This window comes from Podarcis vaucheri, assembly GCF_965113315.1.
Source record: "Podarcis vaucheri genome assembly, chromosome: 13".
Taxonomy (NCBI): Eukaryota; Metazoa; Chordata; class Lepidosauria; order Squamata; family Lacertidae; genus Podarcis; species Podarcis vaucheri.
The window spans coordinates 40,074,734-40,099,371 of NC_138751.1; the positions used below are offsets into that span (position 1 = coordinate 40,074,734).

A 24,638-nucleotide genomic window follows, 5' to 3' on the forward strand; every position below is an offset into this window, starting at 1 on the left:
TATACAGGGGCGGATCTACTATGAAATGAATGGGTACTATGTGGCACCTGTAGCAGTGCAAATCTGTAGTTTCAGCACATGGATAATTCCTAGGCTTTAATGGTCTAATATATCAAAGAGGACACTGCTGACAACAAAAAATGGTACAAAGCAATTAATACAAAATAACTGTATGATGGAGAGCATATGAATATTAACTATAGTCTGAAAGAAAAGACTGGCAGTGGGATATACTACTGTTTCCTCCTTATTAACTGCTGTTTGTCATTTAGATCAGGCCGCACCACAATGATGTAGCATTTGGGGGAAAAGATGAAACCTAATAAGCCAGCACTGGAGGCCAAGATGGAGAAGATCTCCACAGCCACCATGTATTTCCCCTTAGTGCTCAGGTACACTGGAACAAAAGAGACCCAAACACTACAAAACAACAACATGCTAAAGGTGATAAATTTGGCCTCATTAAAGCTGTCAGGCAGTTTCCGGGCTAAAAATGCTACAACAAAACTGACAAAGGCAAGGAAGCCCATGTAGCCCAGGACACAGTAAAACATGACAACCGACCCTTCATTACAGTCTAGGATTATTTTGTCCATCACAGAGTGCGAGTCAGAATTGGGGAAAGGTGGAGATGTTCCCAACCACACAGCACAAACACCAATTTGGATAAGGGAACAAGAAAGCACAGTGGTGCTTGCCAGTCTTTTCCCCACCCATTTCCTCATTCTGGATCCTGGTTTGGTGGCCCCAAAGGCCAGAACCACAGTGATGGTTTTGGCCAACACACAAGAAACAGTCACTGTGAAAATGATACCAAAAGTCACTTGTCGAAGAAGGCAAGTCACTGTGCTCGGGGGGCTGATGAAGATGAAGGGGCAGAGAAAGCAGAGCAGAAGAGAGGTGAGGAGCATGTAAGTCAGATTCCGGTTGTTGGCCCTGACGAGTGGTGTGTTCTGATGTGTAATGAAAATGACTAGGACCAATATTGTGAGCAGTGAGAAAAAGGCAGAGAGGAAAGCTAAGCTCATCCCCAAAGGTTCTTCAAACATCAAGAAGCTTATTGTCTTTGGAATACATTGTGTTTGGTCTTTGTTTGGATAGTGACCTTCTGAGCATCGGACACAGTCATTCATGTCTGGGGGGAAACAAAGAAATGAATGTTAGTCAAGTGTATTTGAGGGCAGCTACTTGTACAGTGGGACGTGGGCTGTGGGTTAAACCACAGAGCCTAGGACTTGCCAATCAGAAGGTCAGCAGTTCGAATCCCCGCAACGGGGTGAGCTCCTGTTGCTCAGTCCCTGCTCCTGCCAACCTAGCAGTTCAAAAGCACATCAAAGTGCAAGTAGATAAACAGGTACCACTCTGGTGGGAAGCTAAACGGCGTTTCCGTGCACTGCTCTGGTTCACCAGAAGCGTCTTAGTCATGCTGGCCACATGACCCGGAAACTGTACGCCGGCTCCTTCGGCCAGTAAAGTGAGATGTGCGCCACAACCCCAGAGTTGGCCACGACTGGACCTAATGGTCAGGGGTCCCTTTACCTTTACCTTTATTTGTGCAGTACCTCAGCTTGGATGTATGAGAGGAGTCCCTAACCAGACACAGGAGTGGTTGGTGTGGGAGGTTGGTGCTCTGTAGCCCCCTCCTGACAGCAGAGTATAGCTACGTCTTACTTTCATGAGTACTGAGAACATGTCCTGGAGGGGTGGTTGGATCAGGATGAAAGGTGGAAGAGGTTTGAGGAGTTGCTAGCTGAAAATACCAAGGAGGGATCCAGTGAGCTGGGTCAGGGCCTCCTGAGACATGTCTGTCTAAGGGGGATATCGCAGGTGAGGGGTCTGTATATGAGAGCTACTCATACTACAGGCAGTAAGGGACTCATCTATTAAGGATAAGGGTTTAATTTCCTGAAATGGGAATGTTTGCTTATGTTGAATTGTTGTTTGTGTGTTTTCCTTTAGCAGTAGCTCTCTCGTTTGATTGGCTGACTGTGAATCACATGAGAGAGGCATTCCATTCTGTTGTGACTGCTATTCGAGTAACTGTCGTTTTTTTTACCTGTGTGTGTGTGTGTGTGTGTGAGAGAGAGAGAGAGAGAGAGAGAGAGAGAGAGAGACTGCTGAAAAGAGGATCCCAAGATGTTAATACGGAGAAACCTTTACCCACTATAAGGAACAAAGTGAAATAAGTATGAGATTGTAGATATGTTCTTCTCAGTTATATGATTATGAAAGTCAAACTGTTTTGAACATAAAGAGTCTGGACAGTGCATATCATCACAATTTATTCTATTTTTATAATATATACACAGCCTGGGTGTACTAGAGTTGTTCCTCAGGAGTGAGCTGCATGGGAAGGCAGTGTCCTGGAGCTCCCTTCTCTGCTGCTTAGCTGGATGATGCGGGGGCAGGGCAGGGCAGTGGGAGGCCTGTGCTCTACAGGTACATTGGCAGAACAAATCTCCACTCCCCCGCCCCCATCGCTCTCCAGGCAATCTAGTGCCAGGGAACCTCTTGCCCATCATGCTTTTTAGGACAAATCACACCTAGGATGTTAGGAGTAGGGCAGGTAAAATTGCACTTTGCAAGCCCTGGTGATTAGTTGATGGTTGGGTCTGTTTCCAAGTGCTGTGTCCCCTTGCAAACCTGATCACTGGCTGATTGTGGCGAGGAACTGCACAGCTGAGAGCAAAACAACACGACATGTATATAGTGCCTCATACCATTCTGAAATGAAATCTTGCCTTCGGGACACTGGGCACAGTCATAGCAGCAGAATTTCTCCCCCTCCTTCTTCTTTCTGCTGGAACCAGGAGGGCATTTTTTGTTGCAAAGGGAGGGGGGTGGCACCTGCCAATTTGAATTAAGTATGAAAGCAGTTAGGTGCACAGAAAATGATTGGCTTTTGGAAAAGCTGAATTCCATTTTCTGGGCTATGAGCAATTGAGTGAATTGGAGAAATGGCACACTGAATAGTAAGAATATTTCGAATGCAAATGCATTTTACTGCAGACTAAGAGCCATAATGGCATCTGTTACTAATGTGACTAGATATGTCCTTATATCCCAGTTGGAGTTATGGCCATTTCAAGAAGAATATTTTTTGAAAGGGAGAGATTAGATATGAATAGTAACCTTAATGACCAAATTGCTTGGAAAAATACATTTTTGCAAACTTACCAGAGTTTTAACCTGCAGTTAAAAGGAACAGTTTTGGATGACTAAGTGTAATTTAAGGAAGAAGCTGTACAATTTCTGATCCATTCATGTTTTAACATTATTATCCCTAACCAGCCAAGTGTTTTCTCCTGAAGTCTCCCCTTGCCTGCTTTCTAAAGAGGTTTTCTGCAGGTTAGACTTAGATACCACTCAGCTCATCTCCAAAATTTTAAATAATTCTCTTTAGCACTGGAACAAAAGATAATGTCCCAATCTAGTTGACAGCTTCACTACATTTGTGCAAGCCTGCGTAAGAAGTAAGTGCAAAAGTATACAGGATCCAAACCCCAACTATGCCACAATGACATTAGTTTAGGATACTTCTAGGTTGCAATTTGCTGAAATATTCCCCACCAGTTGAAAACTCCTGTGCCACACCATTTTGTCTTCATTGATGGAAAACTCTTTTCCTGGGGGAGCATCCAAATTCATCCATCCAACCTTCATTCTGATGAAGGAGTTATTTGGGAAAGTGACCAAGTTGGTAATATCGAATCCAGTTTCTAATTCCTGATTCTCATTGAAAGACACTTCTTCTCCCGCACTGTTGTTAAACGAGATGCTCCTAAGTAATGGGTGGAGCTGCATTGAAATGGAACCAAAAGGACAATTGTTTAAAACTCAAATTAATTTTATGCATTGTTTTTTAGATTACAATTGCCTCTAAACTGCGGTGTGTAGAATTTCATAAAATATAATAGCAATAATGGCCATGTCTGCACCTGTCTTGCACCTAGTGGTCACCCAGCCATGGAAAGCACCAAGAAACCACAGGGTTCCTTGGATGTCAGTGAATGGAAGGGCAGACAAGCTACTGGATATAAGAAGGATCCTTTTATTATTTGGTAACTGAATCTAATAATTAATATGATGTATAAAGCTAATATGGGACGCGAGTGGCGCTGTAGTCTAAACCACAGAGCCTAGGACTTGCTGATCAGAAGGTCGGTGGTTCAAATCCCCGCAACAGGGTGAGCTCCCATTGCTCGGTCCCTGCTCCTGCTAACCTAGATGTTCGAAAGCACGTCAAAGTGCAAGAAGATAAATAGGGAAGGAAGCTAAACGGCGTTTCTGTGCGCTGCTCTGGTTTCGCCAGATGTGACTTAGTCATGCTGGCCACATGACCTGGAAAAACTGTCTGCAGACAAACATCAGCTCCCTCGGCCAGTAAAGTGAGATGAGCGCCGCAACCCCAGAGTCGTTCGCGACTGGACTTAACTGTCAGGGGTCCTTTACCTTTTTATAAAGCTAATAATATAGAACATAACAGCTAAATAACATATATAATTTGTAGAATAACATCCAAGATAAGTAAAGTAGCTATGATTTACAGAACAAAGCCCTTTCCGCCCTTGCAGCGGAGAGGGTGTTGCGGGCAGGATCCTCCCACATCCGCGGGGGCTTCCCTTGCCCCCGCGAGACTTGGGGGAATCCCCGGGCGTGTCTGCCACCCAGCCCGCCAATTGGCGGGTGGGGGAGGCGTGGCCCGGGCTATTTAGGGCCAGGCACGCCCGGGGACCGCCCTCTTTTTCCCCTCGCCCAGCTGAAGAGTGGTTTTCCCATCCCACCCACCCTTAGATTAGCTAGACTTGGCCTTGCTATGGACTCTGGTTGGTCGCCGCAAGGGGCCTGGTAGGAATTTTTCCAAGTTGGCGCAATTTCCTGCCTTTTGGTTTTTTCGCCTTCCTCGTAGCAATCGTCACAACTTTCTCGGCATTGGCGGTTAGGCATTGGCATGGGGCAATGGTTAGACAAATGGAGGGGGGAAGGATGCGCCATCACCTTCCCCCAATGTGAAGGGGTAGTCCGGTAGAGGACTCCAGGGGGCGTGGCCTTGTCCGAAGCCTTGTGAGGTAGGGCCCCCGGCACGCCCCTGAGCGGTGACACCCGTGGGATCCTAGTTGGCGTACTTCAACAGGACTCCCGCGGTTTGTGTTCAACCCTTCCCGGTCACCATGCCGGGTAGTTGATAGGAGCCAATGCCTAAGGCCAATACCTTCAATTTCCGTAATCAATAAAGTTGTGGCCATTCACGCCCATTAACCTTATATCATTGTGTCCGTGTCTTCATTTCATTGGGGGAGGTAACTTGCCACGCAAAGCTCAGCAATTCGCCTCTTCGGCTTCTGAAAAAGAGCTGTCCCACACAGCTTCCTGATAAGGCCCAACGTGTCCCACTGCTGCTGGAATCTCTGACAGCTGGCAACCTGACAGGACGGTTTCCTGACCAAGTCCAAAACACTGGTATCTTCCTGGGATGGTTCAAAGGTGAGATTGTCCCATCTTATCCAACACAGCCCTTCCTACTCTTCTAGGGCTGTGGCAATGCAAAGACCAGCAGATGTTCCCATCCTTCCTTATCTATGTGGCTGGCTCAGAGCAAGCTTACTGTGGTACCTCTGGTTACGAACTTCATTCATTCTGGAGGTCCGTTCTTAAGCTGAATCCATTCTTATCCCATTCTTATCCTTTCACTAATGGGGCCGCCAGAGGTGCACAATTTCCATTCGCATCCTGGGGCAAAGTTCACAAGCAGGAGCAGCTACTTCTGGATTAGCGGAGTTCGTAACCTAAAGCATTCGTAACCAAAAGCATTCGTAACAGAGGTACCACTGTGCAACCACCTCCCACCTTTCACCATTCCTGTCTTTTACCCTGAATCTGTACATTGTGAGATAAGATGGCGCCCGGCACACTTCCCCTGTGCCAATGGACGCTTGTGCCGATAGGAAAAACTTGAGCTCTTAGCTCTTAGCAGAGTTCTTAGCAGTGGTAGAAAGTGTTGCCTTGTGTGTGGATAATAAATCAGACTGAACACAGGCTTCTTGCTAATCTCTAACAGCCTTTAATGTGAAGAAAAACATCATAAATCAGTCCCGGGGAGAGAGCAGACATTCTTCTCGCCTCTCAGCCAAAAACGAAAGGAAACTCACACACAAAGAAAGATTCCCGTATGTGAACCAAACCACGCCTCAGAATGTGAGACGTCACACAGAACTGTTTAACCCTGTAAGTTCTGATTCTCCTCACATACATGGCATCGTGTAGAGCAGGCAACACAATATAAATAGCATATACTGTACAGCAGCACCAACATTTTCAAAACACCCTGGCAAATCTGGAACTATGCTTAGTGATCTGATAAAATTGGACTTAATTTGGACTTTAAAGTATTTAACTCATGTGCAACTACACATTCTTTTTTAAAATATTTTTATTAAGCAATTTCAACATAAATTATCAAACCATATAATCACATACATTATTTTTTCCCCTTTTTCCCACCCCCTTCCATCCCTCCCCCACCCCAACCAGGGACTTCCCTCACCTCCTCTCTCTGATTTCTCTACACATATTATTCTCTGCATGTTATAAAATTATACATATCCTTGCCTTATAGATCTATCATGTTATCAACCAATAAATTTGTGTATGTTTATTCAAAACCTGCCAAGGGGTCCAGTTCATTTTGTTATCTTTTTAGATAATTTGTAAAAAGTTCCCATCCTTCCTTAAAGTCGCATTTAGCCAACTCTGCATAGCTCATCAATTTTTCTTGCCTTTTCTTTCATTGGGATTTCCTCATTCTTCCATCCTTGTGCTATCAAGACTCTTGCCACTATTGTAGCATACATAAATAAATTCTTTGTTTTTCTTGGCAGGTTTTGTCCTACAATCCCTAACAAAAATGCTTCTGGGGTGTTTTTTTACAAATGCCATTTTAAACATTTTTTTTTCAATTCATTGTATATCATTTCCCATTTTTTTAAAACTTCTCTACATTCGCACCACTTATGATAAAAAGTCCCTTCTTTTTCTTTACATTTCCAACTTATGTTTGACCCGGTTTTATACATTTTTGCTATCTGTCCTGGTGTAATATACCATCTATACATTATTTTCATATAATTTTCTTTCAAAAGAGAACAATCTGTAAATTTCAACTTTACTTTCCACAATTTTCCCCAGTCCTCAAACTGTATATTATGTCCTCTATCTTGTGCCCATTTGATCATGACCGATTTGAGCTCCTCATCTTTTGTTTCCCATTCTAGCAAAACACTATATGCTTTCTTCAGCAGCTTCAACGTGCAACTACACATCCTACCTGCCTATTTTACAGTTTGGTTATTCCTCTTTCAATTTTTGCCTGTCGTCAAAAATGTTCTTGTTAGAGGTATAGGTTGGTGGCTCGAGAGCAATCAGGCAATATGCTGCAATAGTCTGTTTTAAAGCTTTCTTATCGGTGATAAAAACCTTTGGAAAGCGGAGCGCCTCTATTCTGTGTCTTGCTCATTCACCGGCAGAATCTGAGAGTGGGCGGTCCTTAAACCTTCCCCAGCAGAGTAGTTTCTTGACGCCCAGTCTGCGCCTCCCCACTCTGCATGGAAGCCTACTGTGCAAGGAAGGCGTGGGTAACGGGAGACCTCTCTCCTCCCCGCTTTGCCCAGGCAAGGTGTCCTGGCACGGCCTCGCCTCCTCCGAGCCCTGCATCTCCTCTCCACTAGAGGTGTGGCTACCTTACTCCGCTGAGGAAGTGCTGCTTCCCACAATCTTTGGGGGCTCTCTGTAATCCATTCGGCTTTTCCCCTCTTGTCCCTGAGCCGATGGCAGTTCCCTGACAGTTTGTCTTTGTTTTATCAACAATATAAAATGATATAATAATTAAAATATATACAACAACAACAACAAAAGAACCATTACCTGCCAAGGCTGCAATTTCTGAAGCTGCGGTCTCCATCTTCTCACAATTCCTCTGTCTTTTGCCCTGGATCTGTACATGGCATCATGTAGAGCATGTGCCACAACATAGACAGCATTGTAGATGCTGTAGCTGTGGCCAGTCATGCTCATCTCAAAGCCAGATGAGGGGAGGCTGTCCAGTTTCTCCTGTCCAGTGCAGGGTTCACTGAACTCAGTACTGGATTTTGAAAAGAAACAATAGAATGTCTGGAGCCAGAACTGCTGAAGAAAACCATCTTCACCTGCCATGAAAGGATTGAGGGAGCGAAGAAGGGTCTTGAATCCTTGCACCACATTTGAGTGCACTGTGAAGCATATGGAGCCATGAAATGGTTGCATACCCTGGCTCATTTGAAAGCCCACTGCTGAGAAATCCAGATGAGCACTCATAATCCATACCTTCCCCATAGATGTCATGTTTTCTGCACCCCCTGCCGCTAGCCATAGTTGCAAAAAACAGAAGGACTTGGCTTCTCCATAGACAACGACAGCACTGGCTTTGCTTTCTGCAATATCATGATAGGCTTGGAGCAACTGGGGAATCATGTCATAATACTCTTCAAAATATGAGCCTTTTGTAGTTCTCTCTGAAAATGCCAAGCAAATGCCTCTCTGGAAAAACAGAGTTTGCAGGATTTCCATAAAATTCTCTCCACTCTCACTATCCAATGCGAACAACCCAACCCACGTCCATCCAAAGTGGAGAAGTAACTCAACAATCCCAGTGTACTGATGGGCTTCATTGGGCACCATCCGGTAGAAGGAAGTGGATTGGCTTTGACCAGCATCCTCTAAGGCAAAGGAGCCATAAGTGAGCTAGAAGGAAACAGACAGTTATTTCCCATTAATGCAGTAGAAACATCGATTATGTGTGGATAGCAATGATGAAACAATTGTGCTTTGGACCCACTGTCTCAGTAAGCCCATCAGGAAATGGGCAGATGAGGAGGAGTGGTGGAGAGCAGCACCCCCAGAACCTTCCAGAGAGAAGGAAGGGGGGAGAGTATGGTGTGGTGGTTTGAGACGGGTCACACCCAAGAAGGAAAAAGGACCTGGGAAATAATAGGTGATGAAGATCCAGAGCAAGGTAGCAATGAACAAAGACAAGAGTCAGATTTCTTAGAAACAGTACAGGAGCCAAGTGACATTCTCTCTCAGCAGAGTTTGTCAGAGCTTCCTCCTTCCAGAACGACCAGACATGCTCTGCAGAACCCAAAAGATAATTGTTCTTAGCAGCCTCCATAGGCAGCAGGAGGGGGCTGATTTCTAGGAAGCAATGGCTGGTTTGGTGGCAGCTCAAGAGTGTACTTTTATGTCTTCCTGTGAATTAAAGTAAAAGAATATAAAAGCTCTCTCTGTGTCTCTGATTTCACTAGGTAGATAACCAGTGAGCTGTTGACAGCAGCAGTGACAGCCCCAAATTGTCCAGGTCAGATTAATTAAGGTAATGTAGAAGCGACTGATGAGCAGCCTCCGTAATTCATCCTGGTTGGAGTCTACCTGAGGCCGGCAGACCAAGCTGTTCGCATACATAGACTAGGTATGTATAAGTGTATCTGCAAAATGTTCCATTCATACCCTCTGAAGAACATGCAAAGGCTGGGAAACGGATGAAGGCGAATGAAAGCTTTTATTGAATACAATCTAAAATTGTCAAGGGGGCTATTATGGAATGGAAAACTTTTATCAACAGGACAGAGGAAAGAAGAATGAGGGGAAGTCACCATGTTTGACTCTTACCTGGGGAATCTTGTAGACACCTAAGATGGCTGCCATGTCGAGAGAAATCTCAAAGTCAAGTCCCCCAATGACGGCCATCAGATTTTTCTGTTTGTCACACTGGTAGTTGGGTACAAATCTATAGTGTGTAGAGAGCAGCTCCAAAGTGGCCCAGTAGGTCATCCTTTCACTGAAGTAACTATCAAAGATGTGGAATCCTAATGTGACATTAGGTAATAGATTGGAATTCTTGTTGATTTCCTTGACTGCAAACACCAAGGCCAGAATTTGCTGATAGTATTTTGGTACAACACTGCAATGAGAGTTGGACATCAAAGTGTTTTGCTGTGTTCCATTTTTTGTCAATCTGTTTAAGGAAACGTAGGTTCCCTGCCTTTCTGTACTAGGGAGCAACAAGGGAGCTTACAGGCAGATTTAATTAAACCAATAAAGAATTTGGTTTAAACACACACACCAAAAACTGTATCACACTGTTAACTCAAGTGAAGCTCAAGTTCCACTAAGATGGCTAGATCCTAGTAAGCCAGGTATCCTTCAGCTTATATTTGTGAAGTTTGTACTTCCTTCCTAAGTGCAGAACCTTACATTTGTCCCTATTGAAATTCATTTTGTTAACCCAGTTCTCCAATCTGTTAAAGAAACCTTGAACTCCAAGGCAATGCCTACTCACTTTCTAGGTCATATTAGTCATCCTGTATTAAAAGCTCCAATTCATCTTGCTTGTTTCCCATACCCTGTGCCTTTTTGTAGAGACAACTGAAACTAGGAGTCATTCCCTCCAGCTGCTTCCTTCTTGTAGTTTTCTGCCCTGTTGCAGGTTTCTGGAGCACCACCCCCGTTTTCCCATTCATCAATGAAGCTATTGCCCCCCGGTACCAGGCAACCTTCTGTTGCTATAATGTTTTGACAATTACTCTGTATACTTTTTCTTTAAAGGTTCTGTAAAGCCCAATGGTAGAGCATTTGCTTAGGTGGGGCTGGGGCAGACTCCTGTCTGAAATCCTGGAGAGCCACTACTACTCTGTGCAGAAAGGCATGTTCTAGGTAGACCAATGGTTGCTACTGGCCATTCACCCATTTCCTTTTGACATCAGAATGCTGGGCTCTCTAGATTATGACACCCATGTAACTTGTTGTGGCCATGGCTCCTCCTCTCCATTAAGCACTGCTCTGGAAAGTGGGGTGCAAGAGCTTGGGGGTGAGAGAGAAACACACCACCCAGAACATCATGTCATATCTCACTGGAAGACTTCTCTTTCTTTGCTTCCACGCTGGATCCTAGATAATCCACCTCATTCCTACAGGCTTGACTAGAAACTTATTGTCTGGCTTGATCATTTTAGCTGTTAAAATTCAGGTGGTGGGGAGGGTTAAGTCTAAGACTGATCCGATGTTCTGTGGAAGGAGGGGATATTTTGCACCCCTCTCTATAAGTAATAAATCCCCATAGCAAAAATAAATAGGGAGTATTTCTAAGCCCACGTGCTAATTTAGGAATTAATATCACATGGGAATTGAAAAATTGAAATACTTACAATGGATTAAGAATCTGATGGATGGATGGCCATTGTATGAAGGTTTCATAGTCAACAGAGGACAAGATGTGAGAAGTAAGTGCACCAATGATAAGGTCACCTGGCTGATAGTACTTGTGTGGGATATGGAGGTGACTGATGCTCCGACTGACATTTGACAGATTCGCCATTTGAGGCAGCGAGAAGATTAACAGCATCAACACTGCCATACTAGGAACAATATAATTTCCTAGACAGAGATTTCCCTGTTTACAGCTAATCAGCATTGGCTTTAGAAACAGCCTCAGTACAGCAGCTTGCCTTGAATGGCACTCTCCGAATGCACCAGCAAAATTCCCAAGACCTAGGATCCAACTCCAGGGGAAAGCTCACTAAACGAGTCGGCAGCACCTTAGCATTTACTGGGGATGGCAGAGAGGGTTTTAGTTCTTTTTAGACTGGATTCTGGAAGTCTATGGAGGTCTGATCAGAAGCAGATTATTACCATGTAATTGATAATAACAGGGGAGAGAATAATGATCCCTTTGCCTCAGCTGGTCCATTGGAAGTAGCAGAGACAATGATCCACACAGAATAATCCCTCAGCAGCCTCCTTCAAGTGTTTTCAAGGCATTGTAATGAGGGGGGAGCAGGAACAAGCCTGTTGCCCCTTCTCCTCCATTGCATCCCTGCTGCCAGTTTCATCACCTACTGTGTTCTCAGAAGAGAGCCTCTGTAGCTTGCTGTCCTTACAGTACTTTCTTACACAATCCGGAACCCTAAAAGTTGTCAATCACTTAAGAGAATCTACACAGGTAGAGAAAGCTCCTTGCGGGGAATCAACAAGGACTTCTGACCTGCAGCAGTTAGGCCAACCAAGCCTCTCCATTGGGCTCGTGAGCCAAACCACATTCACATGTCCATCAGCTGGTGTTATGTGAGGCCAAGCATGGGGCAGGTAAACCCATGGGGCCAAGATGAATTCTAGCCGCTGGTAGAATTTGACTGGAAAGGAACAATTGTGAGCAGACTCTGAGTGACTTCAACGCATGGCTGTGATGATGGACAAATGGTCCATTGGGCCCTGTCTGCAGGCCTTTTTAGGGCCCCTATAGTAAAAGGTAAAGGTACCCCTGGCCAGTCTTGCCAGACTCTAGGGTTCTGCGCTCATCTCACTCTATAGGCCGGGAGCCAGCGCTGTCCACAGACACTTCCGGGTCATGTGGCCAGCGTGACAAGCTGCATCTGGCGAGCCAGCGCAGCACACGGAACGCCATTTACCTTCCCGCTGGTAAGCGGTCCCTATTTACCTGCTTGCACCCGGAGGTGCTTTCGAACTGCTAGGTTGGCAGGCGCTGGGACCGAACGACGGGAGCACACCCCGCCGCGGGGATTCGAGCTGCCGACCATGCAATCGGCAAGTCCTAGGCGCTGAGGTTTAACCCACAGCGCCACCCGCGTCCCATGGGGGGCCCCTATATATTCACCTAAATAAACAAAAAAATGTAGAATTGAAAGGAGCCCCCAAAGGTCATCAAGCTTGACCCCCTGGAATGCAGGGGTCACAACTAAAGCATCCGTGACAAGCTGTGTGAGTGACATGAGGAGGACGCAGCAGGAAGGACACATGTCCATTACATCCTCCTGACACCCTGCCAGCCCCACACTGCTTTGAGTGGCTGGGATGTGGGATTGCACTTGCAAAGCAGAAGACGGCTGGCATGGGTGGTGTGAGGAGCAAAACGTGCCCTGGAAAAAACTGTGCTCAGGGCAATGGCTACCCTTGTGATTTCAGCTAAACCCTCTTTTCTCACATGCTGCTTTGTGAAGAGGAAAGTGCATTCAAGAGCAGAGTTTGAGACACAAAGGGGATTGTGAGCTCGGCCACGACTCTCTGATTCCAAGAAAGCAGCACTAGACCAGACCACAGGCTTGTAAGGGAGGCAAAATTTAAAACAAAACTTGAGGTAGGGAATTTATCTCCTGGCTCTTCTTCAACTACATCTTCATACACAGAGAGAGCTGCATGTGCAATTCTGAGCTCAGAATAGGTATATGTGGCATCTGTCACTCTCTCTGGGAAGAGGGGTATTTCCCTCCTTTTCATTTTCTCCTCATAGCATAGGGATATTATCTCCTGATGCCAGAGGGGTGCCAAAGGGTTCTGTCCTGGGCCTGTTGTAGTCACACCAGACCAATCTCATTTATTTTATTTTTTATGGCATTACAAATGTGGTGGATCAGGAGAATGCTGTGGTCATAGTCTATTTTGAGTTCAGGCAGGCTTTTGGCAAAGTCCACCATTATATTTTCATGAGGTAAAATGTGTGCTGAACATGTGTACAGGAGGGCAGCCAGGAAGATGATGGGTGGGAAACCAAGCCATATGAGCAACGGTTAAGGGAGCTGGGTATGTTTAGCCTGGAAAAAGGAGACTGAGAGGAGATATGATACCCATCTTCAAATACCTCAAGGGCTGTCACATGGAAGATGCAGCAAACTTGTCTCTTGCTACAGAGAGTAGGACCCAAACCAATGGATTCATATTACAAGAATGGAGGTGTAGTTTCTTGGCATCTCCACACTTTCTTCTGTGAAATTGATGTTTTTTTGTGTCCACAAGAGTGCCTCAGTTTTCCAATTGTGCCCTTGGGCTCCCAAAGGTGGGGACCACATCTCGGGGTGAGGGAGAACCATCTGATTTTTTTTTATGCACATAGCAAGTTCAATAAACAAATAAAATGAAATTATATCAAGGAGTCAGCAGCAAATTCATTACCCATGTTCTGGGGTAACAAAAAAGAGTGACAACAGGGTACTTTGCTATTTCTTCTTTATTAACTGCTGTTTGTCATTCAGATCAGGCCTCAATATGATAATGTAGCATTTGGGGAAAAATATGGAACCCAGTAAACCAGCACTGGAGAACAAGATGGAGAAGATCTCCACAGCCACCATGTGTTTTCCCTTGGAGCTCAGGTAGACTGGAACAAAGGAGATCCAAACACTACAAAATAACAACATGCTGAAGGTGATGAATTTGGCCTCATTAAAGCTGTCAGGCAGTTTCCTGGCTAAAAATGCTACAACAAAACTGACAATGGCCAGGAGGCCCATGTAGCCCAGGACACAGTAAAACATGGCAGCTGACCCTTCATTACATTCCAGAATAATTTCTCCAGTCACATAATGCTTGTCAAAATGGGGAAATGGGGGAGAGGTTCCCAGCCACACAGTGCAAATACCAGCTTGGATAATAGTACAAGTCAACACAATGGCGCTTGCTAGTCTTTTCCCCACCCATTTCCTCATTCTGGATCCTGGTTTGGTGGCCATGAATGCCAGAACAACGCTAATGGTTTTGGCCAACACACAAGAAACCGTCACTGTGAAAACCACACCAAAAGCCATTTGTCGGACAAGGCAGGTCACTCTGTCTGGTCGGCTGAGGAAGATGAGGGGACAGAGAAAACAGAGAAGGAGAGACAGGAGGAGAACGTAGGTGAGGTCCCGATTATTGGCCCTGACAATCGGTGTGTCCTGATGCTTCATAAAGATGGCGAGGGACAATATGGTGAGCAAAGAGGAGAATACGGAGCCAAAAGCTAAGCTCATCCCAAGCGGTTCTTCCAAAGTCAAGAAGCTGATGGACTTTGGAATGCATTGTGTTTGGTTCCTGTTTGGATAGTGATCTTCTGAGCATCCGACACAGTCATTCATGTCTGAAAAGAAGAAAGGATTCCCTTTACCGGTGCAACTTGAGAGTAGGTATGCATCCTGGCAGTATGGGACTTACCAGTTGGATGTGGAAGAGACAATCCTTTTCAGACACAGGAGTGACTAGCATGGGGAGAAAGGGTTCGGACCCCCCTCCCCCAGACAATGATCTCACAGTCTCTTGCCTGGACAGTAAGGTGGTGGGTCTGGACAGCAGGAGGCCTGTGCCCTGCAGGTGCACTGCTGCAACTCATCTCCATCACCACCCAGGTAATCCAGTGATAGAAAACCTCTGGCCCATGGGGCCATTTTAGCAAGTTACACCTACCGGCCCTGTATCTGATGTCATCTCTGATGTTAGGTGAAGGGCAGGTACCTGTGCTTTGTATAACCCAACCATCATGTGATCATTTGGACTTGCAAAGCACCTCTTTGAAAATGCTGGGCCTCGTTGCTAGGCCATCACCTGGTTGCAATGAAGAGCTCCAAGTTTGTGAACTTCAATGACCATAGATATCAGAACTACATCAATAGCAGCAACTGTGACACCTTTCACACTGCCACAGACCCTTCACAGGAAATCTAATATGGCACATATCTGAAAGCTACCTGATGTCTCCTACCTTTCTGGTATGAAATCTTGCCTTCTGAACATGGAGCACAGTCATAGCAGCAGAATTTCTCCCCTTCCTTCTTTTTTCTCCTAGTACCAGAAGGGCAATTTTTGTTGCATTGAGAGAGGGGTGGCACCTGTGAATTTTAATTAACCATTAGGAAATATTTAGCACAGGGGGAATAATGGACCTTTGGAGAACCTGAACTCCATTTTCTGGGCTGCAAGGGATCAAGTGGATGGGAGAAATGGCCTGCTGAATATTAAGAGAAAATTGAAAACAATGAGCTGTCAACAGCCATTAATGGCATCTAATGAGGCAGAAGATGTTTTTGTGGCTCTGAAAATGAAGTTATGCTCATATCAATGTGTTTTTTTAAAAAAATAAAAATCAAAAGGAGGGAGGGAGTTCACCTGAACAGTAATATTATTATTATTTGGAAAAATACATTTCTTATAAAACTCAAAAGGATTAAAGTAGAGTTGAAAAGATGTTTTGACATACTAAGCGATTTAAATAAGCAGCTACCATATACACTGTCAGGTTCCTTCTGTTTTTCCACCTGAAAAAGCACAAATATTGGGGACTGAGAACCCCAGACTAAATTCACTGGGCCGAGAGACAATTGTCACACAAGTTAAGCAGCCTCAAAACCAAGGATATTACTGGGCTCTGCCAGACTTCTGCTACTATATCTTGAGAATTACTAGCCTCCAAACCAGCCATTCTCTGCAGAAGTCTGCCTCGTCTGTCTCCAGGCTCAGCTCCCTTTTCTTTCTCCCCAAAGAAGTTGGTTGGAGGTTAGGCTTAGGTCACACTCTGCTGGCCTAGAAATCTTTAAAGAATGTGCTAGACAGGGACGTGGAAGACCAGGGTTCAAATCCCCACTTGGCCATGAAACTCATTGGGTGACCTTGGACCAATCACTGCTGCTCTCAGTCTACACTACCTTAAAGGGTTGTTGGTTGTTATGATAAAATGGGGAGTAAGCAAAGGAAAGGTGGACTAAAAATGCAATAAAAACAAACAAGCATATAATAATGAACTATGTCCTGGCCTCCTTCACGGCATCAGAGCCCCACAACATTCATAGAGGTTTTCATAAAAAGCAAGCGAGAAAAAATACAGGATCCATGTCTCAGGTAGGCTTCCAAGATGCAAGCATCACATTTAGGACACACTGGAGTTGCAATTTCTTGAAATCATGCCCCACCTGGTGAAAACTCCTGTGCCACACCATTTTGTCTTCATTGATGGAAAACTCTTTTCCTGGGGGAGCATCCAAATTCATCCATCCAACCTTCATTCTGATGAAGGAGTTATTTGGGAAAGTGACCAAGTTGGTAATATCAAACCCAGCTTCTAATTCCCTGTTCTCACTAAAAGACACTTCTTCTCCCGCACTGTTGTTAAATGAGACACTCCTAAGAAATGGGTGGAGCTGCATTGAGATGGCAGGAAAAGGACAATTGTTTAAAACTCAAACTTATCTTATGTTCAGCATCACCTTTTAAGTTGCCATCGCCTCTTCCAAGGCAGTAGACAAGATTTCATATAATCATGAAATAATAAAAATAGCAATAATAACAGTAAATGTTGATCTCTCTTTCCTCTGTAGATTCCTCCGTATGGGACTAAGCCACACTGTATATGTATTTCAAAGCTTAAACGGGACTTCCAAAATCATCATGCAAACATCCATGAGGTTCAAGGAAGAGTGTAAAAATGAAAGAACAGGAAAATGGGGGGAGGGTTAGACTGAGGGAGGAACAGGCAAAAAAGATGTTCCTGTTAAGACTCTAGTTGAGATAGAAATTGCCATTAACAATATCACACCTAGCTGTTTTGAAGAGCTGAAGCTCAGGTGAGTGGGTTGTATCCGGTTTTCTCAGAAATGATCAGAAATGATAAATATTACTATAAAAAGATGGTTTGTTGTCCAAAATGAATGTCACTGTGTATTTCTGATGATACCATTGTAAATATGTTTCCAAAAAAATTGGCAAGATTAAAGTGGCAGCATTCATAGTAATTGCAACTCAATAGAACACAGCCCAAAAATCTGATGCTGGACACTTTGTACCACTCACTCTGGAATATAGGTATAACAAAGATACAGTGGTGCCTCGCAAGACGAAAATAATTCGTTCCGCAAGTCTCTTCGTCTTGCGAGTTTTTCGTCTTGCGATGCACGGTTTCCCATAGGAATGCATTGAAAATCAATTAATGCGTTCCTAGGGAAACCGCCTTCAGACCAGGTCCGGCGACAGTCTGTCCCCGGACCTCTTCTGAAGGCTGAGGGGGGGGGACAAGGGCTTTTCTTCCCACCCCCAGCATTTTAAAAAACCCCAGGACAGCGGAGGACTTCTCCGCTGTCCGGGCGATCTTAAAATGCTGGCGGGCGGCATTTTAAAATCGCCCCGGGACAGCGGAGGACTTCTCCGCTGTCCGGGGCGATTTAAAAGCCCCTGGGAAGGCAGGCAGGGGGGACAAAGACTTTCGCCCCCCGCCCACCTTCAGAAGGTGTTCCGCCCCCCCCCGCCCCGCTTCGGAGCAGCGTTCCGAAGCGGGGTGGCTGGAGCAGGTGTTTCCGCCCCCCCCCCCGTCCGGCTTCGCAGCAGCGCTCCGGAGCCCGGTGGCTGGGGCCGGTGTTCCCGCCCCCCCGCCCCGCTTCGGAGCTGCGTTCCCGAAGCGGGGTGGCTGGGGCAGGTGTTCCCGCCCCCCCGCCCGGCTTCGCAGCAGCGCTCCGAAGCGGGGTGGCTGGGGCAGGTGTTCCCGCCCCCCCGCCCCTCTTCGGAGCAGCGTTCTGAAGCGAGGCGGCTGGGGCAGGTGTTCCCGCCCCCCCGCCCCGCTTCGGAGCAGCGTTCCGAAGCGGGGTGGCTGGTGCAGGTGTTCCCGACCCCTGCCTGGCTTTGCAGCAGTGTTCCGAAGCGGGGTGGCTGGGGCAGGTGTTCCCGCCCCCCGCCCCGCTTCGGAGCTGCGTTCCCGAAGCGGGGTGGCTGGGGCAGGTGTTCCTGCCCCCCCGCCCGGCTTCGCAGCAGCGCTCCGAAGCGGGGTGGCTGGGGCAGGTGTTCCCGCCCCCCCGCCGCTCTTCGGAGCAGCGTTCCGAAGCGGGGTGGCTGGGGCAGGTGTTCCCGCCCCCCCGCCCCTCTTCGGAGCAGCGTTCCGAAGCGGGGTGGCTGGGGCAGGTGTTCCTGCCCCCCCGCCCGGCTTCGCAGCAGCGCTCCGAAGCGGGGTGGCTGGGGCAGGTGTTCCCGCCCCCCCGCCCCTCTTCGGAGCAGCGTTCCGAAGCGAGGCGGCTGGGGCAGGTGTTCCCGCCCCCCCGCCCCGCTTCGGAGCAGCGTTCCGAAGCGGGGTGGCTGGTGCAGGTGTTCCCGACCCCTGCCTGGCTTTGCAGCAGTGTTCCGAAGCGGGGTGGCTGGGGCAGGTGTTCCCGCCCCCCGCCCCGCTTCGGAGCTGCGTTCCCGAAGCGGGGTGGCTGGGGCAGGTGTTCCTGCCCCCCCGCCCGGCTTCGCAGCAGCGCTCCGGAGCCCGGCGGCTGGGCAGGTGTTCCCGCCCCCCCCCCCGCCCCGCTTCGGAGCAGCGTTCCGAAGCGGGGTGGCTGGGGCAGGTGTTCCCGCCCCCCGCCCCGCTTCGGAGCTGCGTTCCGAAGCGGGGTGGCCGGGGCAGGTGTTCCCGCCCCCCTGCCTGGCTTTGCAGCAGCGTTCCGAAGCGGGGTGGCTGGTGCAGGTGTTCCCGCCCCCCCCCCGCCCGGCTTCGCAGCAGCGCTCCGGAGCCCGGCGGCTGGGGCAGGTGTTTCCGCCCCCCCCGCCCCGCTTCGGAGCTGCGTTCCGAAGCGGGGTGGCTGGGGCAGGTGTTCCCGCCCCCCCGCCCGGCTTTGCAGCAGCGCTCCGAAGCGGGGTGGCTGGGGCAGGTGTTCCCTCCCCCCCCGCCCCGCCCGGCTTCGCAGCAGCGCTCCGAAGCCCGGCGGCTGGGCAGGTGTTCCCGCCCCCCCCCCGCCCCGCTTCGGAGCAGCGTTCCGAAGCAGGGTGGCTGGGGCAGGTGTTCCCGCCCCCCGCCCCCGCCCGGCTTCGCAGCAGCGCTCCGGAGCCCGGCGGCTGGGGCAGGTGTTCCCGCCCCCCCGCCCCGCTTCGGAGCTGCGTTCCGAAGCGGGGTGGCTGGGGCAGGTGTTCCCGCCCCCCCGCCCTGCTTCGCAGCAGCGCTCCGGAGCCCGGCGGCTGGGGCAGGTGTTCCCTCCCCCCCGCTCGGCTTCGGAGCACCGGGAGAAGCGATCTCCCCGCAGCCCCTTGCTTCAAATGAGGTCCGGGGGCCCGGGCCTCTTTTGAAGCAAGGGGCGGTGGGGAGAAGCGATCTCCCCGCAGCCCCTTGCTTCAAAAGAGGTCCGGGGGCAGCGGGAAGTGCTTCCCGCTGTCCCCGGACCTGGGGCTGCGGGGAGAAGATCGCTTCTCCCCGCCACCCCTTGCTTCAAAAGAGAAGACCCGCTGTCCCCGGGGCAAGCTTCGTTTTGCGACGCAAGCCCATAGGGAAATTCGTCTTGCGAGGCAACTCAAAAACGAAAAAACCTTTCGTTTTGCGAGTTTTTCGTCTCGCGAGGCATTCGTCTTGCGGGGTACCACTGTAATCACAAATAATTTGAGATTTTGACGACTAGACCCGTTTCATATGATTTGGCATATACAGCAGAACCAACATTTTCAAAACAACCCCCTCCCCCAAAACCTGAAAAAATCTGGAACTATGCTTTGTGATCTGATACAATTGGACTTAATTTGGAGTTTAAAGTCTTTATTTAACTCACATGCAACTACAAACCCTACCTCCCTATTTTACAGTGTGGTTATTCATCTTTCAATTTTTGTCTGTTATTAAAATTGTTGCCTTTGCTTTATCAACAATATAAAATGAAATAATAATTAAAAGATATACTACAACAACAAAAGAACCATTACCTGCCAAGGCTGCAATTTCTGAAGCTGCGGTCTCCATCTTCTCACAATTCCTCTGTCTTTTGCCCTGGATCTGTACATGGCATCATGTAGAGCATGTGCCACAACATAGACAGCATTGTAGATGCTGTAGCTGTGGCCAGTCATGCTCATCTCAAAGCCAGACGAGGGGAGGCTATCCAGCTCTCCTGTCCAGTGCAGGGTTCACTGAACTCAGTACTGGATTTTGAAAAGAAACAATAGAATGTCTGCAGCCAGAACTGCTGAAGAAAACCATCTTCACCTGCCATGAAAGGATTGAGGGAGTGAAGAACGGTCTTGAATCCTTGCACCTCCTTTGAGTGCACTGTGAAGCAGATGGAGCCATGAAATGGTTGCATACTCTGGCTCATTTTATAGGCCACTGCTGAGAAATCCAGTTGAGCAGTCATAATCCATACCTTGGCCATAGACGTCATATTTTCCGCTTCCCCTGCCGCTAGCAATATTTGCAAATAAAACATGGACTTGGCTTCTCCATAGACAACGACAGCATTGGCTTTGCTTTCCGCAATAGCATGATAGGCTTGGAGCCACTGGGAATACATGTCATAATACTCTTCAAAATATGTGGCTTTTGGAGTTCTCTCTGAAAAGGCCAAGCAAATGCTTCTCTGAAAAAGCAGTTTTCAGGATTTCCATAAACTTCTCTCCACTCTCACTATCCACCGCGAGCAACCCAACCCACGTCCATCCAAAGTGCAGAAGTAACTCAACAATCCCAGTGTACTGATGGGCTTCATTGGGCACCATCCGGTAGAAGGAAGTGGATTAGCTTTGACCAGCATCCTCTAAGGCAAAGGAGCCATAAGTGAGCTAGAAGGAAACGGACTCTTAAATCCCATTAATGCAGTAGAAACATTGGTTATGTGTGGATTGCAATGATGAAACCATTGTGCTTTGGACCCACTGTCTCAGTAAGCCCATCAGGAAATGGGCAGATGAGGAGGAGTGGTGGAGAGCAGCACCCCAAGAACCTACCAGAAAGAAGGAAGGGGGGAGAGTATGGTGTGGTGGTTTGAGATGGGTCACACCCAAGAAGGAAAAAGGACCTGGGAAATAATAGGTGATGAAGAACCGGAGGAAGGTAGCAGTAAGCAGAGACAGGAGTCAGATGCGTTAGAAACAGTACAGCAGCCAAGTGACATGCTGTCACTGAAGAATTTGCCACAGCCCCCTCCTTCCCAAAGGACCAGATGTGTTCTGTGTGTCTCAGAGCAAAACCCAAAAGAGAATTGTTCTTAGCAGCCACCATAGGCAGCAGGAGGGGTCTGATTTCTAGGAAGCAATATCTAGTTGGGTAGCAGATCAAGAGTGAGAGTGTACTTCCATGTCTTTCTGTGGATTAAAGTAAAAGAATATAAAAGCTCGCTCTGTGTCTCTGATTTCACTCGGTAGATAACCAGTGAGCTGTTGACAGCACCAGTGACAGCCCCAAACTCTCCAGGTCAAATCAATTAAGGTAATGTACGAGCAACTGATGAGCAGCCTCTGTAATTCATCCTGGTTGGAGTCTACCTAAGGCCAGCAGACCAAGCTGTTCGTATACATAGACTAGGTGTGTTCAACTGTATCTGCAAAATGCTCCATTGTTACCCTCTGAAGAACATGCAAAGGTTGGGAAATGGATGAAGGCGGTGCAATTCTCCTCCTCAAGCTTTTATTAAATACAATTTGAAATTGTCAAGAGGGCTATGATGGAATGCAAAACTTTTCTCAACAGGACAGAGGAAAGAAGAATGAGGGGAAGTCACCATGTTTGACTCTTACCTGGGGAATCTTGTAGCCTGTTAAGATGGCTGCCATGTGGAGGGAAACCTCAAAGTCAAGTCCCCCAGTGATGGCCATCAGATTTTTCTGTTTGTCACACTGGTAGTTGGGTACGAATCTGTAGTGTGTAGAGAGCAGCTCCAAAGTGGCCCAGTAGGTCATCCTTTCACTGAAGTAACTATCAAAGATGTGGAATCCTAATGTGACATTAGGTAATAGATTGGAATTCTTGTTGATTTCCTTGACTGCAAACCCCAAGGCCAGAATTTGCTGATAGTATTTTGGTACAACACTGCAATGAGAGTTGGACACCAAAGCGTTTTGCTGTGTTCCATTTTTTGTGAATCTGTTGAAGGAAACTTAGGTTCTCTGCCTTTCTGTGCTAGGGAGCAACAAGGCAGCTTACAGGCAGATTTAATTAAACCAATAAAGAATTAGGTTTAAACACACACACAGTAAAAACTGCATCACACCTTTGACTCAAGTGAAGCTTGAGTTCCACTAAGATGGCGAGATCCTAGTAAGCCAGGTGTCCTTCAGCTGATATTTGTGAAGTAGGTACTTCCTGCCTAAGTGCAGAAGCTTACATTTCTCCCTATTGAAATTCGTTTTGTTAACCCAATTCTCCAATCTGTTAAAGAAACCTTGAATTCCAAGGCAATGGAGCAATTTGTCAGACCTTACAGTCTTGGCGGCGTTTGAGTTCCAACAGATATTGGGAAAGTTGAGGTCTTCTATGACCGCTATATCTCTTCTTTTGGAATGCTTCATAATCTACCCTCGGAAGGCATCATCCAAGTCTTCAGTCTGCCTTGGAGGTCACTGTTATTTCTCTCTCCTAGAATTTTAACCATATACTTTCAATCTGTCTTCCATGCTCCAGGTCATGGATTTATTCACGAGTGTACACATCCTTTACATATACATATACATCCTTCCAACCTGTTTGGTCTACACGTTTAAAACAGATTAACTCTCAAGTCCTACATTTCAGTCATGAGTCTCATCCCGCCAGGTTTCAGTAATGCCTACTAGTCAACTAGGTCATATTTGCCATCCTGTAATAAAAGCTCCCATTCATCTTGCTTGTTTCCCATACTCTGTGCCTTTGTGTAGAAAAAACTGAAACTAGGAGTCATTCCCTCCAGCTGCTTCCTTCTTGTAGTTTGTTGCCCTTTTGCAGGTTTCTGGAGCCCCACCTCAGTTTCCCATCAATTAAGCTATTGCCCCCGGTACCAGGCAACCTTCTGTTGCCTGTAATGTTTTGACAATTACTCTGTGTACTTTTTCTTTGAAGATTCTGTAAAACCCAATGGTAGATCATCTGCTTAGCAAACAGGTCGGGCTGGGGCAACCCCTTTCTGAAATCCTGGAGAGCCACTACTACTCTGTGCAGACAGGCATGTACTAGGTAGACCAATGGTTCCTACTGGCCATTCACCCATTTCCTGTTGACATCAGAATGCTGGGCTCTCTAGATTATGACACCCCTGTGACTGGTCATGGCCATGGCTACCTCTCTGCATTAAACCAGTGTGGTGCAGTGGTTAAGAGCGGTGGATTTGTAATCTGGTAAACTGGGTTCGATTCTCCGCTCCTCCACATACAGCTGCTGAGTGACCTTGGGCTAGTCACACTTCTCTGAAGTCTCTCAGCCTCACTCATCTCACAGAGGGTTTGTTATGGGTTCACTAGAAATTTATTGTCTGGCTTGATCATTTTAGATGTTAAAATTCAGGTGGTGGGGAGGGTTAAGTCTAAGACTGATCCTATGTTCTGTGGAAGGAGGGGATATTTTGCACTCCTCCCTATAAGTAATAAATCCCCATAGCAAAAATAAATAGGGAGTATTTCTAAGCCCACAAAGTAACTTTGGAATTAATATCACATGGGAATTGAAAAATTGAAATACTTACAATGGATTAAGAATCTGATGGATGGATGGCCATTGTATGAAGGTTTCATAGTCAATAGAGGACAGGATGTGAGAAGTAAGTGCACCAATGATAAGGTCACCTGGCTGATCGTACTTGTGTGGGATGTGGAGGTGACTGATGCTCCGATTGACATTTGACAGATTCGCCATTTGAGGCAGCAAGAAGATTAACAGCATCAACACTGCCATACTAGGAACAATACAATTTCCTAGACAGAGATTTCCCTGTTTACAGCTAATCAGCATTGGCATTAGAAACAGCCTCAGTACAGCAGCTTGCCTTAAATGGCACTCTCCGAATGCACCAGCTAAATTCCCAAGTCCTATGATCCAACTCCAGGGGAAAGCTCACTAAATGAGTCAGCAGCACCTTAGCCTTTGCTGGGGATGGCAGAGAGGGTTT

General features: G+C 47.1%; 1 protein-coding gene and 1 pseudogene across 2 annotated transcripts; both read right to left on the reverse strand.

The window, feature by feature from the left end:
* Nucleotides 1–219: 219 nt before the first annotated feature.
* LOC309516621 (vomeronasal type-2 receptor 26-like) lies at nt 220–11,443 on the reverse strand (the record flags this gene model as incomplete). Its single annotated transcript, XM_082195381.1, has 6 exons — nt 220–1,135; nt 2,721–2,847; nt 3,571–3,798; nt 7,921–8,775; nt 9,700–9,991; nt 11,235–11,443. 6 exons carry the CDS (start codon nt 11,441–11,443, stop codon nt 234–236), a joined length of 2,613 nt encoding a protein of 870 aa, XP_082051507.1. The 3' UTR covers nt 220–233.
* Nucleotides 11,444–14,036: 2,593 nt separating this feature from the next.
* LOC309516622 (vomeronasal type-2 receptor 26-like) lies at nt 14,037–24,424 on the reverse strand (annotated as a pseudogene). Its single transcript, XR_014224615.1, has 5 exons — nt 24,216–24,424; nt 22,300–22,591; nt 20,494–21,345; nt 15,554–15,680; nt 14,037–14,935 (listed from the first exon to the last, which is right to left on the reverse strand). The product of XR_014224615.1 is annotated as a vomeronasal type-2 receptor 26-like (transcript).
* Between the last annotated feature and the right edge of the window lie 214 nt (nt 24,425–24,638).